General features: G+C 35.6%; 1 protein-coding gene and 1 long non-coding RNA gene across 2 annotated transcripts in view; one reads left to right on the plus strand and one right to left on the minus strand.

Annotated features, from left to right (window-relative positions):
• Positions 1-25,412, minus strand: part of BRWD3 (bromodomain and WD repeat domain containing 3) — a 111,424-nt gene that overhangs the window by 26,353 nt on the left and 59,659 nt on the right. The window contains exons 25-26 of the mRNA XM_078777406.1: positions 20,903-21,022; positions 20,600-20,707 (exon numbers count right to left, since the gene is read on the minus strand). Coding sequence (XP_078633532.1) covers positions 20,600-20,707; positions 20,903-21,022 — 228 coding nt within the window. The remainder of the gene's footprint in view (positions 1-20,599; positions 20,708-20,902; positions 21,023-25,412) is intronic.
• Positions 3,361-5,110, plus strand: LOC144892362 (uncharacterized). Its single transcript, XR_013623543.1, has 3 exons — positions 3,361-4,387; positions 4,635-4,758; positions 4,894-5,110. It is a non-coding gene; the product is annotated as an uncharacterized LOC144892362 (long non-coding RNA).

The raw sequence follows: 25,412 nt of genomic DNA on the forward strand, positions 1-25,412 counted from the left end.
CTGCTTGAAGACCGTGCCAGTCGGCCTGAGTGAAATGCCAGACTCGTTGACGCTGAGGACACTCTCTGAGAATGGCCAGAGAGATGTCCACTTTAACAAGCACATGATCAGATGAGCCGATTGGAGCAGAAGAAGAGCAGCAGACATTTTCAGGGAAGTTTGTCATCACAAAGTCTAGAAGAGAAGATGCTCCGCTGACTGAGATCCGGGGTGGGAAATTGACAGATTGTGTCAGTCCCAATGAGTCGCAGAAGTCCTTTGCTGAGGAGCCATGGCTGGGGAGAGAGGTACCCACACCCAGCCAGCTGGCATGGTGACAATTGAAATCGCCACATATGAGGAAGAGAGAGTTGGGATGAGTAGATAGAAGTTGGACCATGTTATCAGACAGCGAGATGTCGATGGAGTGATCACTGTTTGGTGGACGGTACAAAACACATAAGAACAAAATGGTGGGAGCGAAGGGGAAGCCGTAGCCAGAGGTATTCCTGGGGGTGAGGTGGAGAGAGGGCAGTGCATGGCGAGTGAGGAAGAGAGTTCCTGATTTAAAAAAAAGAAAACTTACCCAAATCATCCTCAAAGTTTTGTCATAACTCATGCACAACTTTTTGAAATATCATGTTACATATCGTTTTTGGTCCTATCACTCAATGATGAAGAATCACTGAAAAGATTAAATAATTATTGTATCCGGATTCGGATGTTCTCCAAAATCGAAAAAGACTTGTCCTCATCATATACTCAACCTCTCACCAAGTTTTGGCCAAATCGTTTAGAATTTTTTGAGATATCATGCTACATATCAGTTTTGCCCTATCTCTCAATGGTGAAGAATCATTTAAAAAATTCTCAGATCCAGATTCCGATCCGGATCTTCACCAAAATCTAATCATTTCGTCCTTGTTGCACATCTAACCTCTCCACCAAATTTCGTGGCAACACGAAACAAAAAAAACAAGACACGAAAACAGACAGGGGAGAAAACATAACCTCCATCCACCTTCGGTGGTGGAGGTAATAATTGAAAACAAGGAAGTAACGCTCACATACGACCTGATGATCCAATAGAGCATGAGCACGGAAACTAAAGCATTGCGACCAGACACAGTACTTGGTTATAAAAAAAACAAAAAAACTAACAAGTACAGATACATTCAAAGTACACCGCCCCCATGCCAAATAATTAAATATCCTACAGCGCGGCATTGCCGGGGCGCCTTGGGCGCCCGGCAATACCGCAGTGCAGCTCATAGAGGTTGCTTTGGGAGGGAGAGGTGTACGCTAATTCATTGATTAATTGTATGATTAAAATCAATAAAAGATTATCACAAAATATTTTCTTAATCAATTGGTTAATAGCATAACTAAACCACTAGTGCTTCATCCGAAGATGTATCTTTTAGAAATTAAATTAAATAAGTCATGAATAAAAAATTAAATTAATTAATTGATTAATCAATAAATAATTAATCGATTAAATGATTAATCAATAAATCAAAAATATCCTTGATAGCCACATCATTTGGTCACTGTCATGTCCAAATATTAGCTTCCCAGCTCAAAAGGTGCCTGAGATATTGACCAAATGAGAAAGAAAATAAATAAATGATTGATAATGAAAATAAATAAATAATAATCATTAAAAAATTAAATTATTAATCAATTCGGTCACAGAACACATAAACCACCACCATTTCATAAGAATCTGTAACTGGGGGAAAAAATTTTTTTATTAGTAATTAATCGAATAATTAAATAATTAATCGATTAATTGATGAATCAATAAATCAAAAATATCCTTGATAGCCACATCACTTGGTCACTCATGTCCAAATATTAGCTTCCGAGCTCAAAAGGTGCCTGAGATATTGGCCAAATGAGAAAGAAAATAAATAAATGATTAATAATGAAAAGAAATAAATAAGAGTCATTAAAAAATGAAATTATTAATCAATGCGGTCATAGAACGCATAAACCACCACCATTTCATCAGAATCTGTAACTTAAAAAAAAATTTTTTTTGTCATTAATCAAATAATTAAATAATTAATCGATTAATGGATTAATTAATAAATCAAAATAGCCTTTGCAGCCAAATCACCTTGTCATTGGCATGTCCACATATCAGCTTCCTAACTCAAAAGGTGCCTGAGTTTATGGTCAGAAGAGAAAGGAAATTTGATTAATTAAATAAGTACTTAATTAATCGCTAATAATTAAATAACTCCTCAATTAATTGATTAATCAAAAAACAAAAAATACCGTTTTTGAAAAAGGACTTGCTCACTATTGCGCCGAAATTTCAGCTTCCTAGCTCAAAGGATGGCTGAGATATCGCCCGGACAAACAAGAAAACAAACAAGAAAACAAACAAGTACACATACATTCAAAGTACACCGCCCCATGCCAAATAATTAAATATGCTGCAGCGCGGCATTGCCGGGGCGCCTCTGGCGCCCGGCAATACCGCAGTGCAGCTCATTGAGGCTGCATTGGGAGGGAGAGGTGTACACTAATTGATTGATTAATTGTATAATTAAAATCAATAAAAGATTATCACAAAATATTTTCATAATCAATTGGCTAATCGCATAACTAAACCACTGGTGCTTCATCCGAAGATGTATCTTTTAGAAATTTAATTAAATAAGTCATTTATAAAAAATTCATTGATTACTCAATAAATAATTAATCGATTAATCAATAAATAATTAATAGATGAAATGATTAATCAATAAATCAAAAATATCCTTGATAGCCACATCACTTGGTCACTCATGTCCAAATATTAGCTTCCCAGCTCAAAAGGTGCCTGAGATATTGGCCAAATGAGAAAGAAAATAAATAAATGATTAATAATGAATATAAATAAATAATAATCATAAAAAAATTAAATTATTAATCAATTTGGTCAGAGAACACATAAACTACCACTATTTCATCAGAATCTGTAACTTTAAAAAAAAAAAAATTTTTTGTCATTAATCGAATAATTAAATAATTAATCGATTAATTGATTAATTAATAAATCAAAAATATCATTTGCAGCCAAATCACCTGGTCATTGGCATGTCCAAATATCAGCTTCCTAACTCAAAAGGTGCCTGAGTTAATGGTCAGAAGAGAAAGGAAATTTAATTAATTAAATAAGAACTTAATTAATCGCTAATAATTAAATAACTCCTTAATTTATTGATTAATCAAAAAAAAAAAAATACCGTATTTGACAAAGGACTTGCTCACTACTGTGCCGAAATTTCAGCTTCCTAGCTCAAAGGATGGCTGAGATATCGTCCGGACAACCAAGAAAGAAAACAAACAAACAAGAAAGAAAGCAAGAAAACAAACAAGAAACCAGAGTAGTGTAATAATGTTGCTTCTGGGACACCTCCGTTTAACATGGGAAATCCCTATCTAATGTCATTTACCCCCTTGTCTTTTTCAAAAATCATAAACACCTCTATTTCTCCCACCCTCATCTTTATGAACCTTTTGTCTGTAGTACCTATCCTTAATGTTGTTCATTAGACCACTCAAACACTACAAATATTTGTTTTCTCTTATAGACCTATCATCCTTCTTCTACATATCATCTGGCAGATTAATCTTTGACCCACTCAAACATTGACCCATTCACTTCCATATTAATTCTTTCCCTCCCTCATTGCCCCTAAACACCTCTATTTCTCTCACCCTGTTCTTTACGAACCTTCTAACCTTTTGACATGTTATCCTTATTCATTAGACCACTTAAACACCTGTGATCCTTCTGACCTTATGGACCTTTTAACCTTTTACTCTTAATATCATCTGGTGAATATAACCCACTCAAACATCGACCCGACAAATATTTGTTTATGCGTGGGAAATAATTTTATTCTCCTCCAACTTCCATCACCATACTCAAACCTTTTTTAAATTAATTCTTCGCTTTTGAGAAATGACGTTGTTTCAATGACTTGGATAACTTCCCAGAAAGTTTTCATTGTTCATGTTTCCTGTTATTCACACATGATCAGGGCTTCCCCGAAATGACTGCATGTCGTCATTTCAAGAAAATACATTTTGTTCATTATAAAAGAACGTGTTCAATTCAATTTTGATCATTGGGGATCGACATGTCTTACTACTCCAACCTTAACTCTGATAAAGAAGAAGAATACTCACCAGGGTAAGTTTCATTTAAAATTAAAGTGTTTAAAGCTTTGTATGGGATTAATTATACAACAAATGACTTAATATTCCTTTATCTTTACAGCAATGCGAATATCCTGGCAGAACTTCAAACTGGTTGGAATGAAAATACTGCAGAATCTCAAGAGTTGCAAAACGAAATTAACTTGAACAACCTGCCTGTTTCACCGTTCTTGGAAGATTCATATGCAAGGTAAGATACTAAATATTAATACATTTGTGTTAAACGACGCTGCCTTAGTGTGTGTGTGTGTGTTCGTGTGTGTATGTGTTTGTGTGTGTTTGTGTGTGTTTGTGTGTGTTCTTGTGTGTATGTATCTATGCATGTGTGTGTGTGTGTATGTGTGTGTGTATGTATCTGTGAATGTGTGTGTGTGTGCGTGTGTGATGTTTTGTCAAGCTTACTTCAGCATAGTAATTTCTCCTTATTTTGTTTGCAGCCTCGAAGACCAAAGCTTGGAGTGGGACGATTTTGGACTCCATAGGAATGGTTATTTCCTGTCATCCTGTGATATCCTTAATTTTCATCTCGACGATCTGGACGCTAAGCTTGATTTTGTGGAGGTAAGCATGTGTGTGTCAATGTGTGGGTACACCGTTTCGAATAGGTACACCATATCCCTGCGCATTGTGGGAGGTGATTCAGGGTATATCATTCATTTATTTCTCTCCTTGTTTTACCCCTCTTGCCTTTGACAGAAAGAGATTCCAAACCTGAAGATATCTGCTGCTGTTGAAACTACCTTTAACTTATGTTGGGAAGAGATTGATGATTTGTGCTGGGAAGAAGTTGAATGTATAATACCTCAAGGAAAATGTTTTTGTAATATGAAGCTTTTGTTTAAAATATTATTTATATATATATGCTTTGTCCAGAATTATTTAATTATTAATTACAAGAAAAGAATAAAGGTTAGAAGGAGGGGGGTGCGTTCCCCCACCCTTGATTTCCCCCATCCCACCCCTCCCCTCCCCTTGTGTGTGTGGGGAAGGTGGGGGTGGGATGAGGGGGGATCAAGGGTGGGGGAACGCACGGGGGGTGGGGGATGATGGGTGTGGTCTGTGTGGGCGGGGTCTGTGTGGGCGGGGTCTGTGTGGGCGTGGTCTGTGTGGGCGTGGCTTATGATTATTTTTATTTATTTTTTTTTTTTATCACGAATTAAATTAGTTAATCTGGGTGGGGTGAATATAAATGTTGTTTAATGAATTATTAGCTTTGTTTTTTGTAATTCTTGCGAGTAAAATGAACCCAAGATTTCTTCTCCATTTAAATCATATAATTTGTAGGTCCAAGGGACTGTATCCATTACATCAATGATTTTAAATAATTCACGAGTCCATTTTTGTGTATAACCTTTCTCAAAATGGCTTTTCCATTTGTATATCCTTACAATATCACCAACTTTGAACTTGGGCTTTCTCAAATTAACCTCCTTTTCATATTCTAATTTTGTAAATGTTTCAGATGGCTTTGATTTTGTTGATGAATGAACTGTATTATTGTAATTATCTACAATATCCTGAATTAAATACACCCATTTTTGAGAACCGAGTTGTGTAAATTTTTTATATAATTTCTCTTTCAAAGTACGATTAAAACGCTCAATAACAACTGCCTTTCCTTCATTAAAGGTACTGTATAATTTAATACCCTTCCCCTTAAGAAATTTCATGAATATTTTGTTGTAGAACTCTGTTCCCTCATCGGTCCACAGTTTCTTTGGTTTTCTTTTATCCCTATCAAATATTAGCTTAAAGGCTAACATTAAAGTATCACCCCTTTTATTTTTTAAAGGGACAACCCAGGCAAATCTACTCCTCAAATCAATAACGGTTAAAGCATACCTGTATCCCCTGTCATTATTCAATTCAATTAAATCAGCGGACCATATGTGGTCGGTGTATTTAGAATAAACCTTCCTTCTTTTAAACTTTGTGATTATAGGTTTGTGTAATTCTTCAGCCAAAAGCTCCTCAGTCTTGATGACATCATTAGAGCCTAATAGTTTTTTGAGGAATAACCAAGACCAAGTTTCAATTTAGCATTTATCAAATTTCTCACAATAAACCTATCAACTTTCTCTCTCAACGTTGGATTTTGTATCAAAGACAAATTATACAACATTTCGCTGTCGGCTTTATGTTTTTCAGTCAACGTAGTGGTATCCCCATAAGCAATATCATGCTTCATACACACTTCATCAACCCTATTTGTAGGTTTAGACCAAAGTTTAGGATTGTTAGCCTCATCTAATCTTTTATCCAAGTTTGTTCCTGGACCACAGAAAGAATACCCTGGAAGGTGTAATTCCCCTGGAATTCCAGTTGTTGTAAATTTACTTCCTGACAGAAACTTTTGTATGTCTCCTCCTCTTTTAGGAGAGATGAATTGGCACTTTTTAGAGCCACACACTTGACATATTCCTTTTTGACAAACTCTATTATTTTTAGCTTTAACATAAGAGATATTTTTAGATTTAGTTTTCTTTTTACATTTGAGACAATAACTCATATTTATTTATCAGAAAAATTCCGACAGAGTATCAAAACCTTTTTGGTTTTCAACATATACATTTCAATCTTGATTTTTAAAACATAAAGAATCCTAAGGAATGCCTTCACTCTCTCCTCCATTTATTTACAAATAAAACTAACTAAAGTCAATTACACCGACATCATCAACCACATAATCTTTTCCTTCTTCTTCTTCTTTATCCCCACTTTCTCATTTAAATCTCCTCCCTGAAACTGAAGACATTGACGTCGTTATTCTTGAAAATAATATTTTCATTAGACTTCTCATTTCTTTATTTTCCTCCTCAGTGCGTTGAGTTTGATTTATTTGCTGTAATACCTTCAATCTTTTATTAATCTCACTGATTTCCATCTTTTTATATTTTTCCTCCCTCTCTCTTTGCTCCCTCTCCTCCTTCTCTCTTTTCTCCCTTTCCTCCTTCTCTCTTTTCTCCCTTTCCTCCCTCTCCTCCTCCTTTTTCTCCCTTTCCTCCTTCTCCTTTTTCTCTCTTTTCTCCCTTTCCTCCCTCTCCTCCTCCTTTTTCTCCCTTTCCTCCTTCTCCTTTTTCTCTCTTTCCTCCTTCTCTTCTTTAACTCCTTCCTCATTTATCTTAGCAATTTTTGATATCAATATTTTCACAGCATTCATTCTTTCTTTATTTTCCTCTTCGGTGAGTTGAGATTTATCTTCTTGCTGTAATACATCCACTCTTTTTTGAATCGCTCTGATTTCCATCTCCCTCTCCCCCCTCTCTCTTTGTTCCCTCTCCTCCTTCTCTCTTTTCTCTCTTTTCTCCTTCTCTTCTTCAACTCCTTCCTCATCCCTTGCTACCCTTGAGTTTAAACCCCAAAGAATATTATACATATACTCATCTGGATTTTGAGATATTCTTGTATCTATAATTATTTTTCTCATAATAGGATACCAATAAGATTTGTTGACGATTTCTAAAAGAGTTTTATATTTCATAACTTTGAGAAGTTCATTTTTATTTAATATTTTAAACAAGTCTCTATTTGTGGGTTTAACAATATCAGTATAAGGCCAGTTTTTTATGACAAAATTCCCATGTATATGCTCCAAATCATAAGGTATGTAATACCGAGCACCCTTTTCTTGTAGGTATCCTTGAATACAAAAATTATAATTCTCTTGTAGTCTTCTTCCTGCCATTTATGTATCAGAAATATATGTGAGATTAATATTATGACAGGTAATACCACCCCATCTTCCCACTACCAAATCGGTTTGTATTCCTCGGCTTTCTATCCTTATCTCATTACCTTCCTTCTTTGTCATGCGAACCATCGCTATACTATCATATATTTTTATTTTCTTAAAATCACGTATTTGTTGTTTACTAATTGTACTTCCACATAAATCCTTATCTTCACCAAGTGGATAATATTCTTCTTTACGAGACTGATTTAAATCATGTAGGTCTTCTATGTTTATTGAAAAAGACCAATTATACCCTAAATCAGGCATATCATACCCCCATTTATTAATTCGCATATTAACTAAATGTCCTTCTTTATAAAATTTAATTGTAAGCAGGTAGTTAAATTCAATGAGGAAAGGTGTATGGTCAGTATAACCAGGTGTTGTGGTTGTAAATTTTACTTGTTTCACAAAACGTGCTGTTTTCTTTAAAGATATATATTGTGATAAATCACTGAATCTAATCAAGTCATTCGCATCTGTAGGGTTTGGATAATTGATTAATTTATAAGTATTCTTCATATTAATATTTTTACTTACACTATATTTTTGTCGTTCAGCCTGTGCCTTTGTATAATAATTTGATAAATCAATATCCTGAGAGGATTTTCCAAAGATAGAACCATCTTTTCCAACATAGGTCATTTATATTAGATAAAAAATGATATCATAAAAATTTTCATTATTGTTGAGTTGAAATAATACATATAAACATAATTGGCCACAACATTTAGAATTAATTTCTTGAACTTGGAATGTTTGATAAACACCATTCTGTAAGAATTGTATTACTTCAACAGGTGGTGGCATACCATAACTATCAAAATAATATTTATCCTGACTATTATGAATACAAACCCAATGAGAACCATTCTGTGTGTCTAAATTCATAATAATATTCTTTGTATTCTTATTTATATGTATTAATTCATCTCTCATACAAATAACCACATTATCAATTTTTAGTGTTTTACAATACTTAGCTAGTTCTATATTTGACGTTGTATTCTTTCCAAATTGTTTAAACCATTTATCCATTTATTTATGAGAAAGATACAATCCATTACCCCGTTTAGTTAGTTTAACACCCGCTTGAGCGATAGAGGAAAGCATATCTCCAACCAACAATCTAGCTTTATCAGGTAGACTTTCAAGTTTTTGAGCAAAATCTACAATTACACCACTTCCACTAATTTGTTTCTCCAACTCCTTGTTATGTCTTTCCAATTCTTTTTGAGCTTGTAGTTGTGCCTTCCTTTCGTTAGCAGTTTTTACCGCTGCTGAAATACCACCAGTCAATGCTCCCGCCGCACTTAAACCAGCAAATAAAGGAATTAGAAACGGGAGAAATCCTCCTCTTGACTCGTCTATTGAATATTTCTTTAACATAGGTTTCGTCATTTTAATTTTAAGTGATCCAACATCATTTAGTGTTTTTACTTGTGTGTGTGTGAGTAAAACATCAATTCTTACAGCTCCTTTTCTTTGAATTGTATTAACATTAATAATACAAGGCTTTTGATTTTGAATACAAGATGTTAATTTATTAAGATTGATTTGATTAACATATACCCCAACCATTTATTTATGAGAAAAAACCTATGTGATATTAATCATAACACCATTATCTGTATTAATCTGTAATTCTGTTTCCTCCAAAAGCAAACAATATGCATTAACCTCTTCACTCTCCCCTCTTTCAATGTATAGAGAAGTATCCACTCGATTAGACTTTATAGTTTCCTTTTGAGAACTCAGGTCAATTGCGTAGATTGTATATAAACCTTTAAATGCAACCATATCCAAAATAGGATCATTATTACCATTACTTTCACACACCTTTTGGTAGGACTTGTAGGCTTCCGCATAATCATTTTTTTCCCAATCAATTTCCAATCTATCTCGCGGATAAAATGTGCCATCAAGAGAAACCCGAAGTTGTTTCACCTTTGCATTATCACTCAGGGCATTATTCTTATTAGTACCGTCCTCTCCATCTGGTTTTTTAAAAATGAGCCAGAGGTATCGTGGCTTTCCTTGAAGAACACCTAAATTCCAAGTGTAGGTAGTGTGTTCCAGTTTAACGTGTTGACATCTTCTTTTAAGGTATGATACATTTAGCGGTTTCTTTGAGTTAAGTCTTCTATTTAACATCTCTTCCGTTTTAAGATTAGGAGTATATTCACTGATATACCAACACAAATCATTAATAACAAATTTATTATTTTCTCCAAAAGCATTTTCATCCCCAAAAAGCAATCTATTTACATTATCATTCCTTTGTAGTTGAAATCTAATTTTAAGCCCATACAAAACTTTATCATAATCACAAAATCCAAATATACCTTTCAGAGGTACTGCTACGGTAAAACTATTCTCAGCTTTTGCGTCATCATTATACATTGACTTCCTTTGACTATAACCAGGGTCTGCGTTTGTACCCGTTGACATATCAGGAATAAAACCCTCAACAGCTCCCTTACCCATTCTATCACTAAACGAATATAGTGTAAATTTCATCATTTCAGATGTAGCAGAGACATAATCAACCGCTTCAACCTCTTGTGTTCCAATATACAGGCGGACACTGTCAAACATTTTCCAGAAGAAATCATTTACGAGTGTAGCATTAGTATTATTCGCAGCCTTAGTGAATTTAAATTTACACAGCAAGAAACTATCAGCTATATTCAAGTAAGTTTGTTGATTATTTATTTCAAAACTTTTTGTTCCGTTTGAATTCCAGTCTGTTCCTGTTATAGCATTTACCTTAAAATAGTCTTCCTTTTTAGTGGAGTTTGAAATGATAATCGTATCATCCAAATCATAGATACTATCAATCGCTTCCATACTTGTATTTATATAGCATTAAAATTGTTGAAACCCTGACCCAAGTATTTTAATGATTTTTTGTCGTTCTTGTGAAGATAGTTGAGTTTTACCTTTTTTTATTTCTTTGATTGCTTGTAATTTATGAGACTCCTTTTGAGCATCTTTTATACTCTTTATAGCACCCGCAACGGAGCCCACGGCAGAAGCAGTTGAACCAATTAGGTCTTTATGTTTAAGGATGGTTGAACCAATACCCATTAGAGTATCAATTATCCCATCTCCTTTATTTCGAAATTGATGACCTACACCTCGTTGTCTCTTAGGTTTATAGTATCCTCTACCCACATACCTTGTATAGTCTGGTGAAAGGAACATGCCCTCCCCTGTAATTATTTTATATTTTCCCAACTCGTGTTTTCTCACAATAACCATTATTTATTTATTGAAAAACTTCACGTAGGTGAATTCTGATGGATATAATTTCATCATTAAAGGATATCATACGATTATCTTGGTCGGTTATCCTAAAATTTACTCTGTATATGGTTTTTCCTGACACAGGTAAATAGACAAGATTTTTTGGTTCCATATTAAATTTATAACCAATCGGGGTTGAGTATGCACTGAATGAAAATATTGTATTTGTTCTTATTCCATCGTTATAAGCACCATCAATCAAATCACAATGAATTAATACTGAATTTATACCGGAGGATATTTGGATAACATTATCACTGTAAAACGTCCCGTTATTTTCAATCTTTTTTGAAGAGAAACCCAATAGCTCTCTAAACGAATTTTCAATCGTGAAATCAACTTTATAATTATTTTTAAGTTTAATAGTTGATTTTGAAGTGTGTTTTTGAATATCTATTACAATATTTTTTGGTTCATCACCTTTTTCTTTCATAAGGCGAGAGACTTCTGAAGATATTTGAGAAATCTCGTAAGCTCCAGGTGAAACGGTTATAGTTTTATATCCACTTCCTGGATTATAACTAAACTTGTTGTTTTTCTCTGTGATATTAAACAAGGTATTATAAGTTTCCATTGACAATAAAGATGCCTCATATGAGGTAAGGGGGTCAAGTTGTAGTGGGTAAGGGAATGAAGCTGTGTAATCGCTCGTTGTGAAATTAAAACTAAGAATTGTGCTTCTCATCTTATTTAATATCTAATAAAATATCTTTGTATTGACATTTATTAATTATTTTCATATTCATCAACTGATCTAAAATGGCTGAGGATTCATTAAAACAATTGTTGTTTCCAGCCTTCTTACTACCTAACAACAATAATAGCCTATTAACTAATTGTGATGGGTCATTTGGAAGAAAACTAACACCCGAACCAAGCTTACTTAAAGCATCAATAATATGTTTCTCCTTCTCATTCTTCTTACTTTTACCAGCAACAGAAACTCCATAATCAAGTGCATTTAACAACTCAATATATACCCTATCTTCCTCTCTTTCCATATCAAGTGGTTCCTCAAAATATTTTGAACCGCTGAATCCGGGGTTTGTTAGAAGAAACATTAATCTTGGAGTTAATTTAACATTTGGTTGAGTAGAACTCAAGAACATCAATTCATCATTAAATATCAATACCTTTTCTTCCACAAGATGAAACACTGCTGGTTCTTCTGTTGGAATGAGACCTGCTCTGGTTTTTGAACCCGCCGAATATTCATTGTTTTGAAGAGCTTCCACAACATAATTAGGGGGTTGATTTACCTCCTCAAGTTTCCGAAATAATCCCTCGTCATCATATTCTAATTCACCAAGTTCTTGTTTTGTTATCTGACTAAAATCTTTGAGCATTTGAAGTTTTTTCGGAGTAAATTCTACCGTGGGAACTGTAGGTGAGTGTTGAGTTTTCAAAAGTGGTTTAAAGAATTTCTCTTGTTTTCTTTCAAAGGCTTCTTCACCAGTTAGTTTCTGTCTCCGTTTCTTCTTTATCTCTTCCTGTTGTTTAACAACTTTTGAAACTAATTGTTGATGTTCCTTAAACTTTCTTTCTCTTTCTTCGGTATTCATTTTCTGTATTTATTTATTGAAAAATATCATTTAGTATCTCATCTTGTTTCACAACAATATATTTATATTTTCCAATCGTGTGTTTCATATAATTTTCAAATTCTTTTTTACTACATAACGTAGAGCAATTATCTCTCCAAAAATTATTTACATCTATTGAATTTAACTTAAATAAAATAAAAGTATTGGCATTGTTTCTTATTGAGCGTCGAGGGAGTTGAAAATATGATTGACTAAGATATATACAATTACAAGAAGAATGTCTCCCTCTTGTATAGTAGCTATCCATTACTGTTTGGTTTCTCTCATTAACACAATCATCAAAGATGACGAGGTTCTTTTTTGATTTATCTAAATCTTGAGGTGAAGGTATATCATCCGTATTATCACTGAGAATACAAGTTATGGGTTTCGATTTTGATTTCTGTGTATCACAAAATAGTTGTATTATATCCTCAATGTTATAATCATTTAGTTTGTTTTGAAGTTTAAATAAACCGATAATGTCTTCCTTTTTAAGACCTGCATTAAAACCTTGTGAGAGTAGTTGATACTCGGGTTGAAAACTTGACTTTGTAAAAATTATTAAATTATCATAATCTAAAAAATTAGGACCAAGGAGCATCTTTAAAAGTAAACAGGTTTTCCCACATCCGCTTGAACCAACTATTAGACATCTCAATGAATTTGGAATGTTTTTATGGTTATTAAACTTTATCTTATTTTCCCAAACGGGTAAAAAATCATTCATTTATATATTTGGAAAACAAGTCATCTAACTTTTTTTGAGCTATTTTAGAAACTCTATATTTTATCCTGAGTTCGGGTTTAATTTCAAAATAATTCATTATTTTATTTATATAGTATCTTGTATTAACATTTCCATTAAAATTATTTTGAATAATAAATATCATTAAACCCTTATACATTTCCTCAATACAAATAGTCTCTTCCCTTGAAAGAAATGGTGTATTATCATCACAATACTTAACATTCATCTCTCTTATTAATCTTGTAAAGTAATTCATTTTTGGTTCTAATTTAAAAGAGTTATATATATTTTTATATTTTTTATTATCATTAATTAAAATTAAATCACAGAAAATACATTGTTTATATGAACCCTCATTATTAAGCCCTATTCTATCACAAGCCGGACAATTCTCTAATTTATCATATGGAGAGTCTGGAAATTCTAAATATCCTTCAGAACTTATCATATTTATATGGTAAATTTTTACTTAAACTAAACGCAAGTTTATTCATTAATAAATACAATGTTTCAAAGCACAAAAGACAAATTTCACTCAATCTCTACTTCAGTGAAAGATATAGAAAAATATGTCAAAGATGTTAAATTGAACAAAGATAAATATGGAAATTTTTGGGTAAAACCAGTTATGGAAAATAACATGAGCCCCTCTATTTCATTTAAAGGAAGAGCTCTAACTATACCTGGAAAGACATCCATTAAAGTAAATCTAACAAAAGTTTCTCCTCTACTCCTGGCAATTTATTCAAAGCTTGAAAAAGTGATTGACCACGATACTTTGAAAAAGAATGATAAGACCATCAACAATACTCGTGGAGAAATTTGTATTTACTTTAATAATCCAAAGGGTGTAGATCTAAGTAAAATGAATGATGTTAATATTTCTGGTGAAATGTCATTTCGTTCTATGATAGTTAGAGATTATTTAAAGATAACTTTTGATATTAAAAATGTAGAGATTGAATCCGTTAATGAAAGAAAGTATATTGGTATAGATGGAAAGGTTTTTTCTGCTAATTAAATATGAGTCATTACAGCAGTGAAGATTTTACTATTTCATTGAACTCGGACGATAGTGATGATAGTATTTCATTGAACTCGGACGATGGTGATGATAGTATTTCATTGAACACAGATGATAGTTATGATACTAATAGTTTGTGCTCAAATGATAGTTATGAGAGTAGCTTTATTGATGACTCTGAGTATGATTCTGAGTATTCATGTGATAGTTATGACTTAGATGATTCTGAGTGAAAAAGTGTTTTAGTTTAAGCACAGCGATATATATAAAACGGAGCTGTAAAGCCCAAAAGTGTTTTATTTTAAGCACAGTGATATATATAAAACACCACGTTTTCTCACGCTATAAATATGGTTTATTGTGATACTTGCGAGAAGGAAGTAAAATATTATAAACAACATATTCTCACCGCAAAACATACATACAACATTTTAAACAAACTTTCCCCTCTTCCACCTGAAACAAAACACTGTTCTACATGTAATAAAAATATCCTCAAGAAAGGCTTCAAAATACATCTTAAAACAAATCTACATTTATCAAATTTTATCACAACTAAAAACTCTGATGGAGCATTCAAAGGACATATTAAAATAAGAGTCTTTAACTTCAAACCTCCTGAACCAGAGTCTATAGTTGATGCTGTAGAAATAGTTAAACCTGCTGTTCAAACGTTGATTGAAAAAACACTAAAGGAAATGAAACCACTTAAATTTTATATGGGAGTAAAATTAGAAATGACAAAGGATGAAGGAGTTATAGATGCACCATACATGAGAACTGAGCCACACTTTATATCTTCATATCAAGATTTTAAAACATCAGGAGTCTATGATGAACTTATTAAACAAGAGCAAGATGTGGATAATTCAATCGTAGGAAGTGGATTCAATATAGGAAAAATTATTTACATAGACATTCATATTCTTAAATCAGATCCTCTAAAAGCTTCTTCTTACATTGATTTACCCAGTGTTATCAAAAATAGAAAAGCAGTTATCAATATCAAAAATAAAGACAATAAATGTTTTCTCTGGTCTATTTTAGCACACTTACATCCTCCACATTTTCATGATGAAAGAGTATCTCATTATAAAAAATATGAGAATACATTAAATACGAAAGATCTAAAGTTTCCGATGACTTTAAATGATATTCCTAAATTTGAAAAGATGAATAATTTATCAGTTAATGTTTATGGTCTAACAGAAACAAACAACATTCAGGTTTTAAAGCTTTCTGACAATTGTAAACAAACTCATATTAATCTTCTATATTTTAATTCAGACGAAAATTCACATTATACATACATCAAAGATATTGCTAAATTAATAAAACCACAAGTCTGTAAGAGAACAAATAAAATATATATTTGTTTGCGTTGTCTTAACTTCTTCAATTCACAAGAAAGATTAGATAAACATTCAAATTATTGTGGCGAACATAAATCAACGGTAATCAATATGCCTAAAGAAGGCTCAAAGATCACATTCAAAGATGAAAATAAAAAGATCAAACATCCATTTGTTATATATGCTGATTTTGAAAGTATTTTAGAAAAAATTGATACTGCTTCTCCAGATCCAAAAGAATCATACACAAATAAATATCAAAAACATACTCCTTGTGGTTTTTGTTATTATATCAAATCATCCGTTGGTGATAAATATAACAAGTTAGAGATGTATAGAGGCTCAAATACCCCAGAGGAGTTTGTGAAACGACTAGAAAAAGACTGTGTTCGATTAACCAAGATAATGAGAGAAACCAATAAACCAATGTCCTTAACAAGTAAAGAAAAAAGGGAATTTATAAAAAACAATGTCTGTCATATTTGTGAGGAGAAAATTGGTAAAGGTCTAAAGGTTAGAGACCATTGTCATCTCACTGGTAAATATAGAGGTCCGGCTCATCAAAGTTGTAATATTAATTATCAACTCCCCTCTTTCATTCCTGTCTTTCTTCATAACAACGCTCATTATGATACACATCTATTTATCAAGGAACTCTCAAAGACTTCTGGAAGTATCTCAGCAATTCCAAACACGGATCAGAAATACATTTCATTCACAAAAACAATTCACACATCTCCTATTACTCATATCAGATTTCTTGATACATTTAAATTCATGGCAAGTCCATTGGTTAACTTGGTTCAAAATCTAAAAGAGTTTCCATGTCTTTCAGAGTATTTTTTAGATAAAGATTTTCTAACACAAAAGGGAATTTACCCCTATGACTATATGGACTCATTTGAGAGATTCAATGAAACACAACTTCCTTCAAAAGAAAATTTCTATAACAAATTAAATAATAGTCATATATCTGATAAAGATTATGTACACGCACAAAATGTTTGGGAAAAATATAACATCAAGAATCTTGGCGAGTATCACGATTTGTATCTCAAAACTGATGTGCTTTTATTGGCCGATGTATTTGAAGCCTTTAGATCTGTTTGTCGCACTGGATATGGATTGGATCCTGCTCACTACTACACAGCACCTGGATTGGCCTGGAGTGCGATGTTGAAAATGACAAAACAAGGTTTGGATTTGATAACCGATGTTGATATGCTTTTGATGATTGAAAAGGCAAAAAGAGGTGGAATTTCACAAGTCTGCTCGAGTAGATACGCAAAAGCAAATAACAAATATCTTCCAAATTATGATCCAACGAAAGAGAGTTCTTACTTGATGTACTATGACGCAAACAACCTGTATGGCTGGGCAATGTCTCAGGCTCTTCCTTATGGAAAACTTAGATGGGTAAAGGAAAAAGACTACAAAAACGTTTTACAAGATGTATGTATCTCTACACAAAAAGAATTGGATGAAGAAAAAGTTGGTTATTATTTTGAAATTGATTTAAAATATCCAGAGGAACTCCATAACCTACACAAAGATCTCCCATTTGCTTGTGAGAAAGAAAGTCCAAAGAAAGAATGGTTGAGTGATTATCAACGATCGTTTGATATAGGTGAATCAACAGAAAAATTACTTACTACATTATATAACAAGAAAAATTATGTTCTACACCAAAGAAATTTGCGACAATATTTATCAAAAGGTCTAAGAGTAGAGAAGATCCATAGGGTTCTAAAGTTCAATCAAAGTCATTGGTTAAAGGGGTACATTGATTTTAATACACAAAGAAGAACAGAGTCAAAAACAGATTTTGAGAAAGACTTTTATAAATTGATGAATAATGCGGTCTTTGGTAAGACTATGGAGAATGTGAGGAAAAGACAAAATATCAGATTATCAACATCTTGGGAACAAGCATCAAAATTAATTAATAGACCGAGTTTTACTCGAGCTGAGGTCTTTACTGAGAACTTTTGTGCGATCCATTTGATTAAAGAGAGTATTGAAATGAACAAACCTATTTATATTGGAACAACAATTCTTGATTTATCAAAGTCATTAATGTATGATTACTTTTATAATAACTTGAGGAAGAAATATCAAAATGATGTTAATCTACTTTATATGGATACAGATAGTTTTATTTTGAAAATTAATACCAACGATGTTTATTCAGACATGAAAAGAGACATTAATATCTATGACACGAGTAATTACAGTCCAGAGAGTGAGTTGTTCTCTTCTAAAAATAAAAAGGTGATTGGAAAGTTCAAGGATGAATTAGGAGGAAATGTTATGAGTGAATTTGTGGGATTGAGGTCAAAGGCTTATGCTTATAAATACATTGTGAATAACGTTGAAAAGACTGATAAGAAGTTAAAAGGTGTAAAGAAAAATGTTATTAAAGAAACAATAAACTTTAAGGATTATTATAACTGTTTAACAACAAAGAAAGAAGAGTTTAGAAAGATTAATGGAATAAGAAGTTATAAACATCAATTATATTCAGAAGAGATAAATAAGAAAGCATTGGGGGCTTTTGATGATAAGAGGTTTATTTTAGAAAATGGAATTGATAGTCTCCCTTATGGTTATATAAGTATATAAGTGATAAGATATATATATAAGTGATAAGATATATATAAGTGATAAGATATACATAAGTGATAAGATATATATAAGTGATAAGATATATATAAGTGATAAGTTAAAAAGGGGGGGGGGGTTGGGGATTTTAACGGGCTACCGCCGCCTTTTTTACTATTATATAAATGATAGAACCAAGTATCAACCAGACTAAAGAGTGGAGGTGTAATCAACCTTGGTATATAAATGGAAAACATAATGAATGTGAAAAATATCAAATAGGTATAATTGAAAAGGCAACTGGTAAAAAAATTCACAAAACAAATAAGAGAATTAATTTAAATACCGGTGAATTGGGTAAAAAAGATGGAAATATTTTTGAGTGGACGGAAAACTTTGATGGTTGTCAGGAAAATATATACTTTAATTTTAAAATGGTATGTGGCACTGGAGGTGCTCAAACAAGAACATTGAGGGAGGTTTACCATTTTATCTTAGCTCAGTTAAAATATCTTAATAAAGAACCAAACTCAAACATATTTTTTGTTAATATATTAGATGGTGAAGAGAGTGGCAAGAGAATTAAATTATTTCCCACGCATAAACAAATATTTGTCGGGTCGATGTTTGAGTGGGTTATATTCACCAGATGATATTAAGAGTAAAAGGTTAAAAGGTCCATAAGGTCAGAAGGATCACAGGTGTTTAAGTGGTCTAATGAATAAGGATAACATGTCAAAAGGTTAGAAGGTTCGTAAAGAACAGGGTGAGAGAAATAGAGGTCTTTAGGGGCAATGAGGGAGGGAAAGAATTAATATGGAAGTGAATGGGTCAATGTTTGAGTGGGTCAAAGATTAATCTGCCAGATGATATGTAGAAGAAGGATGATAGGTCTATAAGAGAAAACAAATATTTGTAGTGTTTGAGTGGTCTAATGAACAACATTAAGGATAGGTACTACAGACAAAAGGTTCATAAAGATGAGGGTGGGAGAAATAGAGGTGTTTATGATTTTTGAAAAAGACAAGGGGGTAAATGACATTAGATAGGGATTTCCCATGTTAAACGGAGGTGTCCCAGAAGCAACATTATTACACTACTAACCAGAGTGAAAACTGAGTACTCTCTTTCAGCGTGCGTCACTGCCGAGCCCCCTTCAGTGCCCAGCAATGACGTTTTGCAATGCCTGGAGATGGCATAGGAAAGGTGCGGTGTACAAAACAGCATTGCTGATTGAGGTTTCAGTTCCCAGCGATTTTGGCCTAAAAAAAACCACCTTTAGAGGCCATTTTCCCCCGCAAGCGGGGGTTGGCCTTTTTCGGGGACCGTGGTTGTTGTTGTTTTTTGGTCCTCTTTTTGAAGCAATGTTTTACAGCCGGATGCCCTTCCTGCCGCCAACCCTTTTTGTCGCCTTTTTACGACAAACAGGGAATTACCAGTGAACTGGTACTCAATTTGCCGACCTCGGAAGGATGACAGGCTGAGTCAACCCCCCTGGCGTTAATTCAGCGATCGACCGGGATTCGAACCCAGGATCCTAGGATCCTAAGCTGGCACCCTAGCCGCTAGCCCAACACCAGGCTAAACAACGCAGAAGTTTTTCAACAACAACAACAACCTAAACAACGCAGAAATCAAGAAAATGACCAAATACCAGGACCTCAAAAATGAAGTCTTTCTTCAAAGAAAAGATCCTCAAAACTGAAGAGTGCCAAAATTGTACCAGTGATCCTTGGAGAATCGGAATGATAAAGAAGAACTTTACGGAAATCATAAAAACCATTCCTGGGAGCATTACCACAACCAAACTACAGTTGGAAGGTGTCCGGGGCTCAGTGACGATCCTGAAAAGAGACCCTGGAACAAAACTTTGAGAACAAGAAAACTTCACAAATTAGTCCATGAATCGTGATCCCTTAAACGGAGGTGGATGCTTGTAGATCTTCGAAAATCCGCATATTGAGACAACAATTAAAGCACACATCCATGCACATGCATACACACATGTGCACACACAGACATGAACGCACAGAGCTGGATCCAGCATACCCTGAGCAGTTGCTTTACCCAAGGCTGTTTACGTGGGTGTACACCAGGTACGCGAGCCTTCCTGGCCGCCTGTACGTAAGCTTCGTGCCCCTGACGAAAGTACATGACCTGTGAGATGTAGCGGGATGCAATGAAAGTGGGGAATCACAGAGAGAAAGGAAGTCAAATATGAGAACACTTACATTCTTTCCTCAGACCTCAATGGCCAAGATAACTCAAGTAACAACGCGTTTTCAGATAATCTCATTAATGTAACAAAATCCAGCTGGTACAGGGGAAAGTTTATGAATCTCAAACTCTCACCTCATCTCCCATCTGTGGTACAAACGGTGTGCGGTGTGGGACGGTGCTTAAGATCCATTCGGGAGGAAGGCATGAGCTTGGGGCCTGACCCCTTCCATCCAACCGAGCAGCTGCTCGAAGCTGTGTAAGCAGTCCGAGGGGTTGTGGGTTGGGCGGTCATGGTTGTTATCTTCTTGGTTTAGCAATGCAAGAAGGGTTAACGATTATACACTCATGACGCCACTTAATATCGTTGGTAACAGCATATGCAAACGATCATATTATATATATATATATATATACAGTCTTGGTCAAAAATATTGCGCCCTTACACATTTTCCAAATAATGCACCATTTCTTCCAGAAAAATGTTGAAATTAAAAAATATTTTGTTATCCCCATTTGTATTTATTTGGTTTGCAGTGGAACAAAACAAAAAAAGGTGAAAAAATTACTAAATCTTAGCTTATTCCACACAGAAATCCTAAAATGGCCCGGACAATATTATTGGCACCTTTTAGAAGTTGTTAGAAATAATTAGATTTCAAGCAGGTGATTCTCCTTTACTTTAGAATTGAACTCACCTGTGGTGAGTTGCAGGTGCCTGCAATATAAAAATCACTCATTCAACCAGTTTGAATGGAGAAAAGGAGTCATTCTGCTGTTTTGTATCACTATGTGTACCGCAATGAGCATGGAGAAAAGAAAGAAAATCAGAGAATTGCCTGAGGTCAGACACAAGATTGTAGCCAAGCATGGACAATCTCAAGGTGACAAGTCCATCTCCAGAGCCCTTGATGATCCTGTGTGCACCGTACGCAATGTTATCAGGAAGTTTAAGGCCCATGGCACTGTAGCCAACCTCCCTGGACGTGGTAACAAGAGAAAACTTGATCGAAGATGGCAGTGAAGGATTGATCGAATGGTGGAGCAAGCACCTCAATCAACTGCCAAACAGATTCAAGCTGACCTCCGACACAAGGTACGACAGTTTCAACTCACACCATCTGTCGCCAACTCAATAAAAGGGGATTCTATGGTGGGAGACCCAGGTGTACCCCCACTGCTGAGAGAGACATAACAAAGCCCGACTGGAGTTTACCAAAACACACCTGAACAATCCAAAATCAAGAAAAGAACACCTTCCCTAGTCAAACATGAAGGAGGTCCAGTGATGTTTTGGGGTTGCTATGCTGCCTCCAGCACTGGGTACCTTGAATGTGTGCATGGCATCATGAAATCAGGAGATTACCAAGGCATTTTGGAGCGCAATGTTCAACCCAGTGTCAGAAAGCAGGGTCTCCGTCAAAGGTCATGGGTCTTGCAGCAGGACAATGACACCAAACACACTTCAAAAAGCACCCAGGAATGGTTCAAGACAAAACGCTGGACTGTTCTGAAGTGGCCAGCAATGAGTCCAGATCTAAATCCCATTGAACACCTGTGGGGAGATCTGAAAACAGCAGTTGGGAGAAGGCACCCATCAAATCTGGGAGAACTGGAGCAGTTTGCATTAGAAGAGTGGAACAAACTCCCAGTAGAGAGGTGAAGGAAGCTCATTCATGGCTATAGGAAGTGCTTGACTGCAGATATTTTGTCCAAAGTCTATGCTACCAAATATGAAGTCGAGGGAGTCAATAATTTTGTGAATGCCATTTCTTTTTATTTTCTGATTTTAAAGGAAATATTAAGTTCTGAATCAAAAACAAACGTTCTGTTATATTGACAGTGAAATAAAGAATTGTGGCGACCAAATACTTTTGTGAATTTCAACTTATATTTGGAGAAAATTGTGAGTTGTTTGAAAAAAGTGAAAGGGTGCCAATATTTTTGGCCACGACTGTATATTTTATATCGCGAGAGCACGCCTCACGGCTTTGGCCTCACCAATAAAGCAGTATATTACACAGACTAAAGGTATTTTAAATGTATCACTCTGTTTTAAACCATTTTCAATGGTTGTTAGGAGACAGGTGTTGGTGTTGGTGTTGGGCCATCCCTGGTGTTGGGCTAGCGGCTAGGGTGCCGGCTTAGGATCCTCTAGGATCCTGGGTTTGAATCCCGGTCAATCGCCGAATTAACGCCAGGGGGGTTGACTCAGCCTGTCATCCTTCCGAGGTCGGCAAATTGAGTACCAGTTCACTGGTAATTCCCTGTTTGTCGTTAAAGGCGGCAAAAAGGGTTGGCGTCAGGAAGGGCATCCGGCCGTAAAACATTGCTTCAAAAAGGGGACCGAAAAACAACAACAACCACGGTTCCCGAAAAAGGCCAACCCCCGCTTTGCGGGGAAAAATGGCCTCTAAAGGTGGTTGTTGTTGTTAGGAGACAGGGCAGAATGGAGAATCATACCAAAGGAATCATAAGACTTAAAACTAAACAACAGATATGTAATCAAATAATAACTCTCGGTTCTCTCCAGTTATGTTCCCTCCACAAAGCCTGGTGTTGGCTTAGCGGTTAGGGTGCCGGCTTGGGATCCTAGGATCCTGGGTTTGAATCCCGGTCGATCGCTGAATTAACGCCAGGGGGGTTGACTCAGCCTGTCATCCTTCCCAGGTCGGCAAATTGAGTACCAACTTGTTGGGATGAATGATCACGGTGTGTACCCCAATTTAGAATAGGTACACCGTATCCCTGCGCATCGTAGGAGCGTGACCAAGGGTTGGCGTCAGGAATGGCATCCGGCCATAAAAACATTGCCTCAAACAGGGAACCATGATTGTCATGGGGCCCGCAAGGCTAACCCCCGCTCTAGCGGGGAAAAATGGCCTTAAAACGTTCCCCCCCCCTTCCCACGCCTCCTCCCCCCAAGCCCTCTCCCTCCCACTCATCTCCCTGCTCTCAAATGTGTTTGAAATGTTGTGTGTTTGTTGTGCCCCCTTCTCTCCCCATCTTGTCTTCCGCTCCCTCTTCTTATATATTTTGTTTGTCTGGTTGATTTGTTTGTGAAATAAATGTTAGCTCTTTCACGAGCCTCGATTCAGTATACAAAAAAAAAAAAAAAAAAATTTCATTCATTCATTTATATATATATATATATATATATATATATATATATATATATATATATATATATATAATTATATATATATATATATATATATATATATAAATAATTATATATACATATATATATATATATATATATATATATATATATATATATATATATATATATATATATATATGATAAAAAGCAACAGGACAAGCATGATAGCTGAAAGGTATGGACCCTCGCTCTAAGTGGTCTAGGCCTGGGTTCTAATCCCGACCCAGCATCACAGGCAGGGTGATTCATCAGTGTGTGCCGACCCTCAGGTGGACGTTAAACTGGGTGTCACAGCTGCCAGATTTTCAACTCTCCTGTCTCCCCTACCCCTTCTCAATTTTTCCTCCCCTCTACCCCCCCCCCCCCCCCTCCTCATCATCCTTGCTTCCCTGTCCCTCCTCCATCCTCTGCCTCCCCTCTGTCTCCATTCCTGACTCTAACTAAATCCCTCTCTCTCCTCTCGCCGTCTCCATCATCTCTCTCTCTCCATCATATATATATCTCTGTCTCTGTCACACACACACACACACACACACACACACACACACACACACACACACACACACACACACACACACACACACACACACACACACACACACTCCACCTCTCTCTCTCTCACTTCCTACTCCACCTCTCTCTCTCTCTCTCTCACTCACTTCCTACTCCACCCCTCTCACTCTCTATCCCCTTCCTTATCCTCTTTCTCCTCCACCTCCCATCTCCCCCCTCCTCATCATCATAATCATCCTCGCTCCCCTGTCCCTCCTCCATCCTCTCCCTCCCCTCCCTTTGTCTCCATTCCAGACTCCAACTAAATCTGTCTCTGTCTCTCTCTCTGTCTGTCTGTCTGTCTGTCTCTCTGTCTTTCAATTCCTCCTCCACCTCTCTCACTCTCGATCTTACTTCCTCCTCCACCTCTCTCACTCTCTATCTTACTTCCTCCTCCACCTCTCTCTCTCTATCCCCTTCCTTCTCCTCTCTCTCATCCACCTCACCTCACCATGCTCTCTCTCTCCCCCCCCCCCCCCCCCCTCCTCTGCTTCCTCCTTCCAATCCCCCTCTCTCTTAATATTCCCGTCAGTGAAGCGAGTGTGAAGTGTACACAGAGGGAGCTGCAGATGGAGGAAATGTTGAGTTGGATCTTGGAGACGGCATGGAGCTGGAAGGTGTGAAAACATTTTGTTACCTTGGAGACATGCTGAATGGAGAAGGTGGATCAGACACGGCAACGGTTGCAAGAGTGAGATGTGCATGGATGAAGTTTCGGGAACTGAGTGGCGTGCTGATGAGGAGGAGAGTGTCGTTGAAGCTGAAGGGAAAGGTGTGTGCTGCATGTGAGAAGTGTTATGATTTATGGGAGCGAGACATGGGTAATGAACGTAGAGCAGCAACGAAGGCTGGAAAGGGTGGAAATGCGAATGGTTTGACGGATGTGCGGAGTATTGTTGAGAGAGAGGAAGACAAATGATGAATTGCGAA

The sequence above is a fragment of the Myxine glutinosa genome, chromosome 5 (genome assembly GCF_964187855.1).
Source record: "Myxine glutinosa chromosome 5, kmMyxGlut1.1, whole genome shotgun sequence".
Taxonomy (NCBI): domain Eukaryota; kingdom Metazoa; phylum Chordata; class Myxini; order Myxiniformes; family Myxinidae; genus Myxine; species Myxine glutinosa.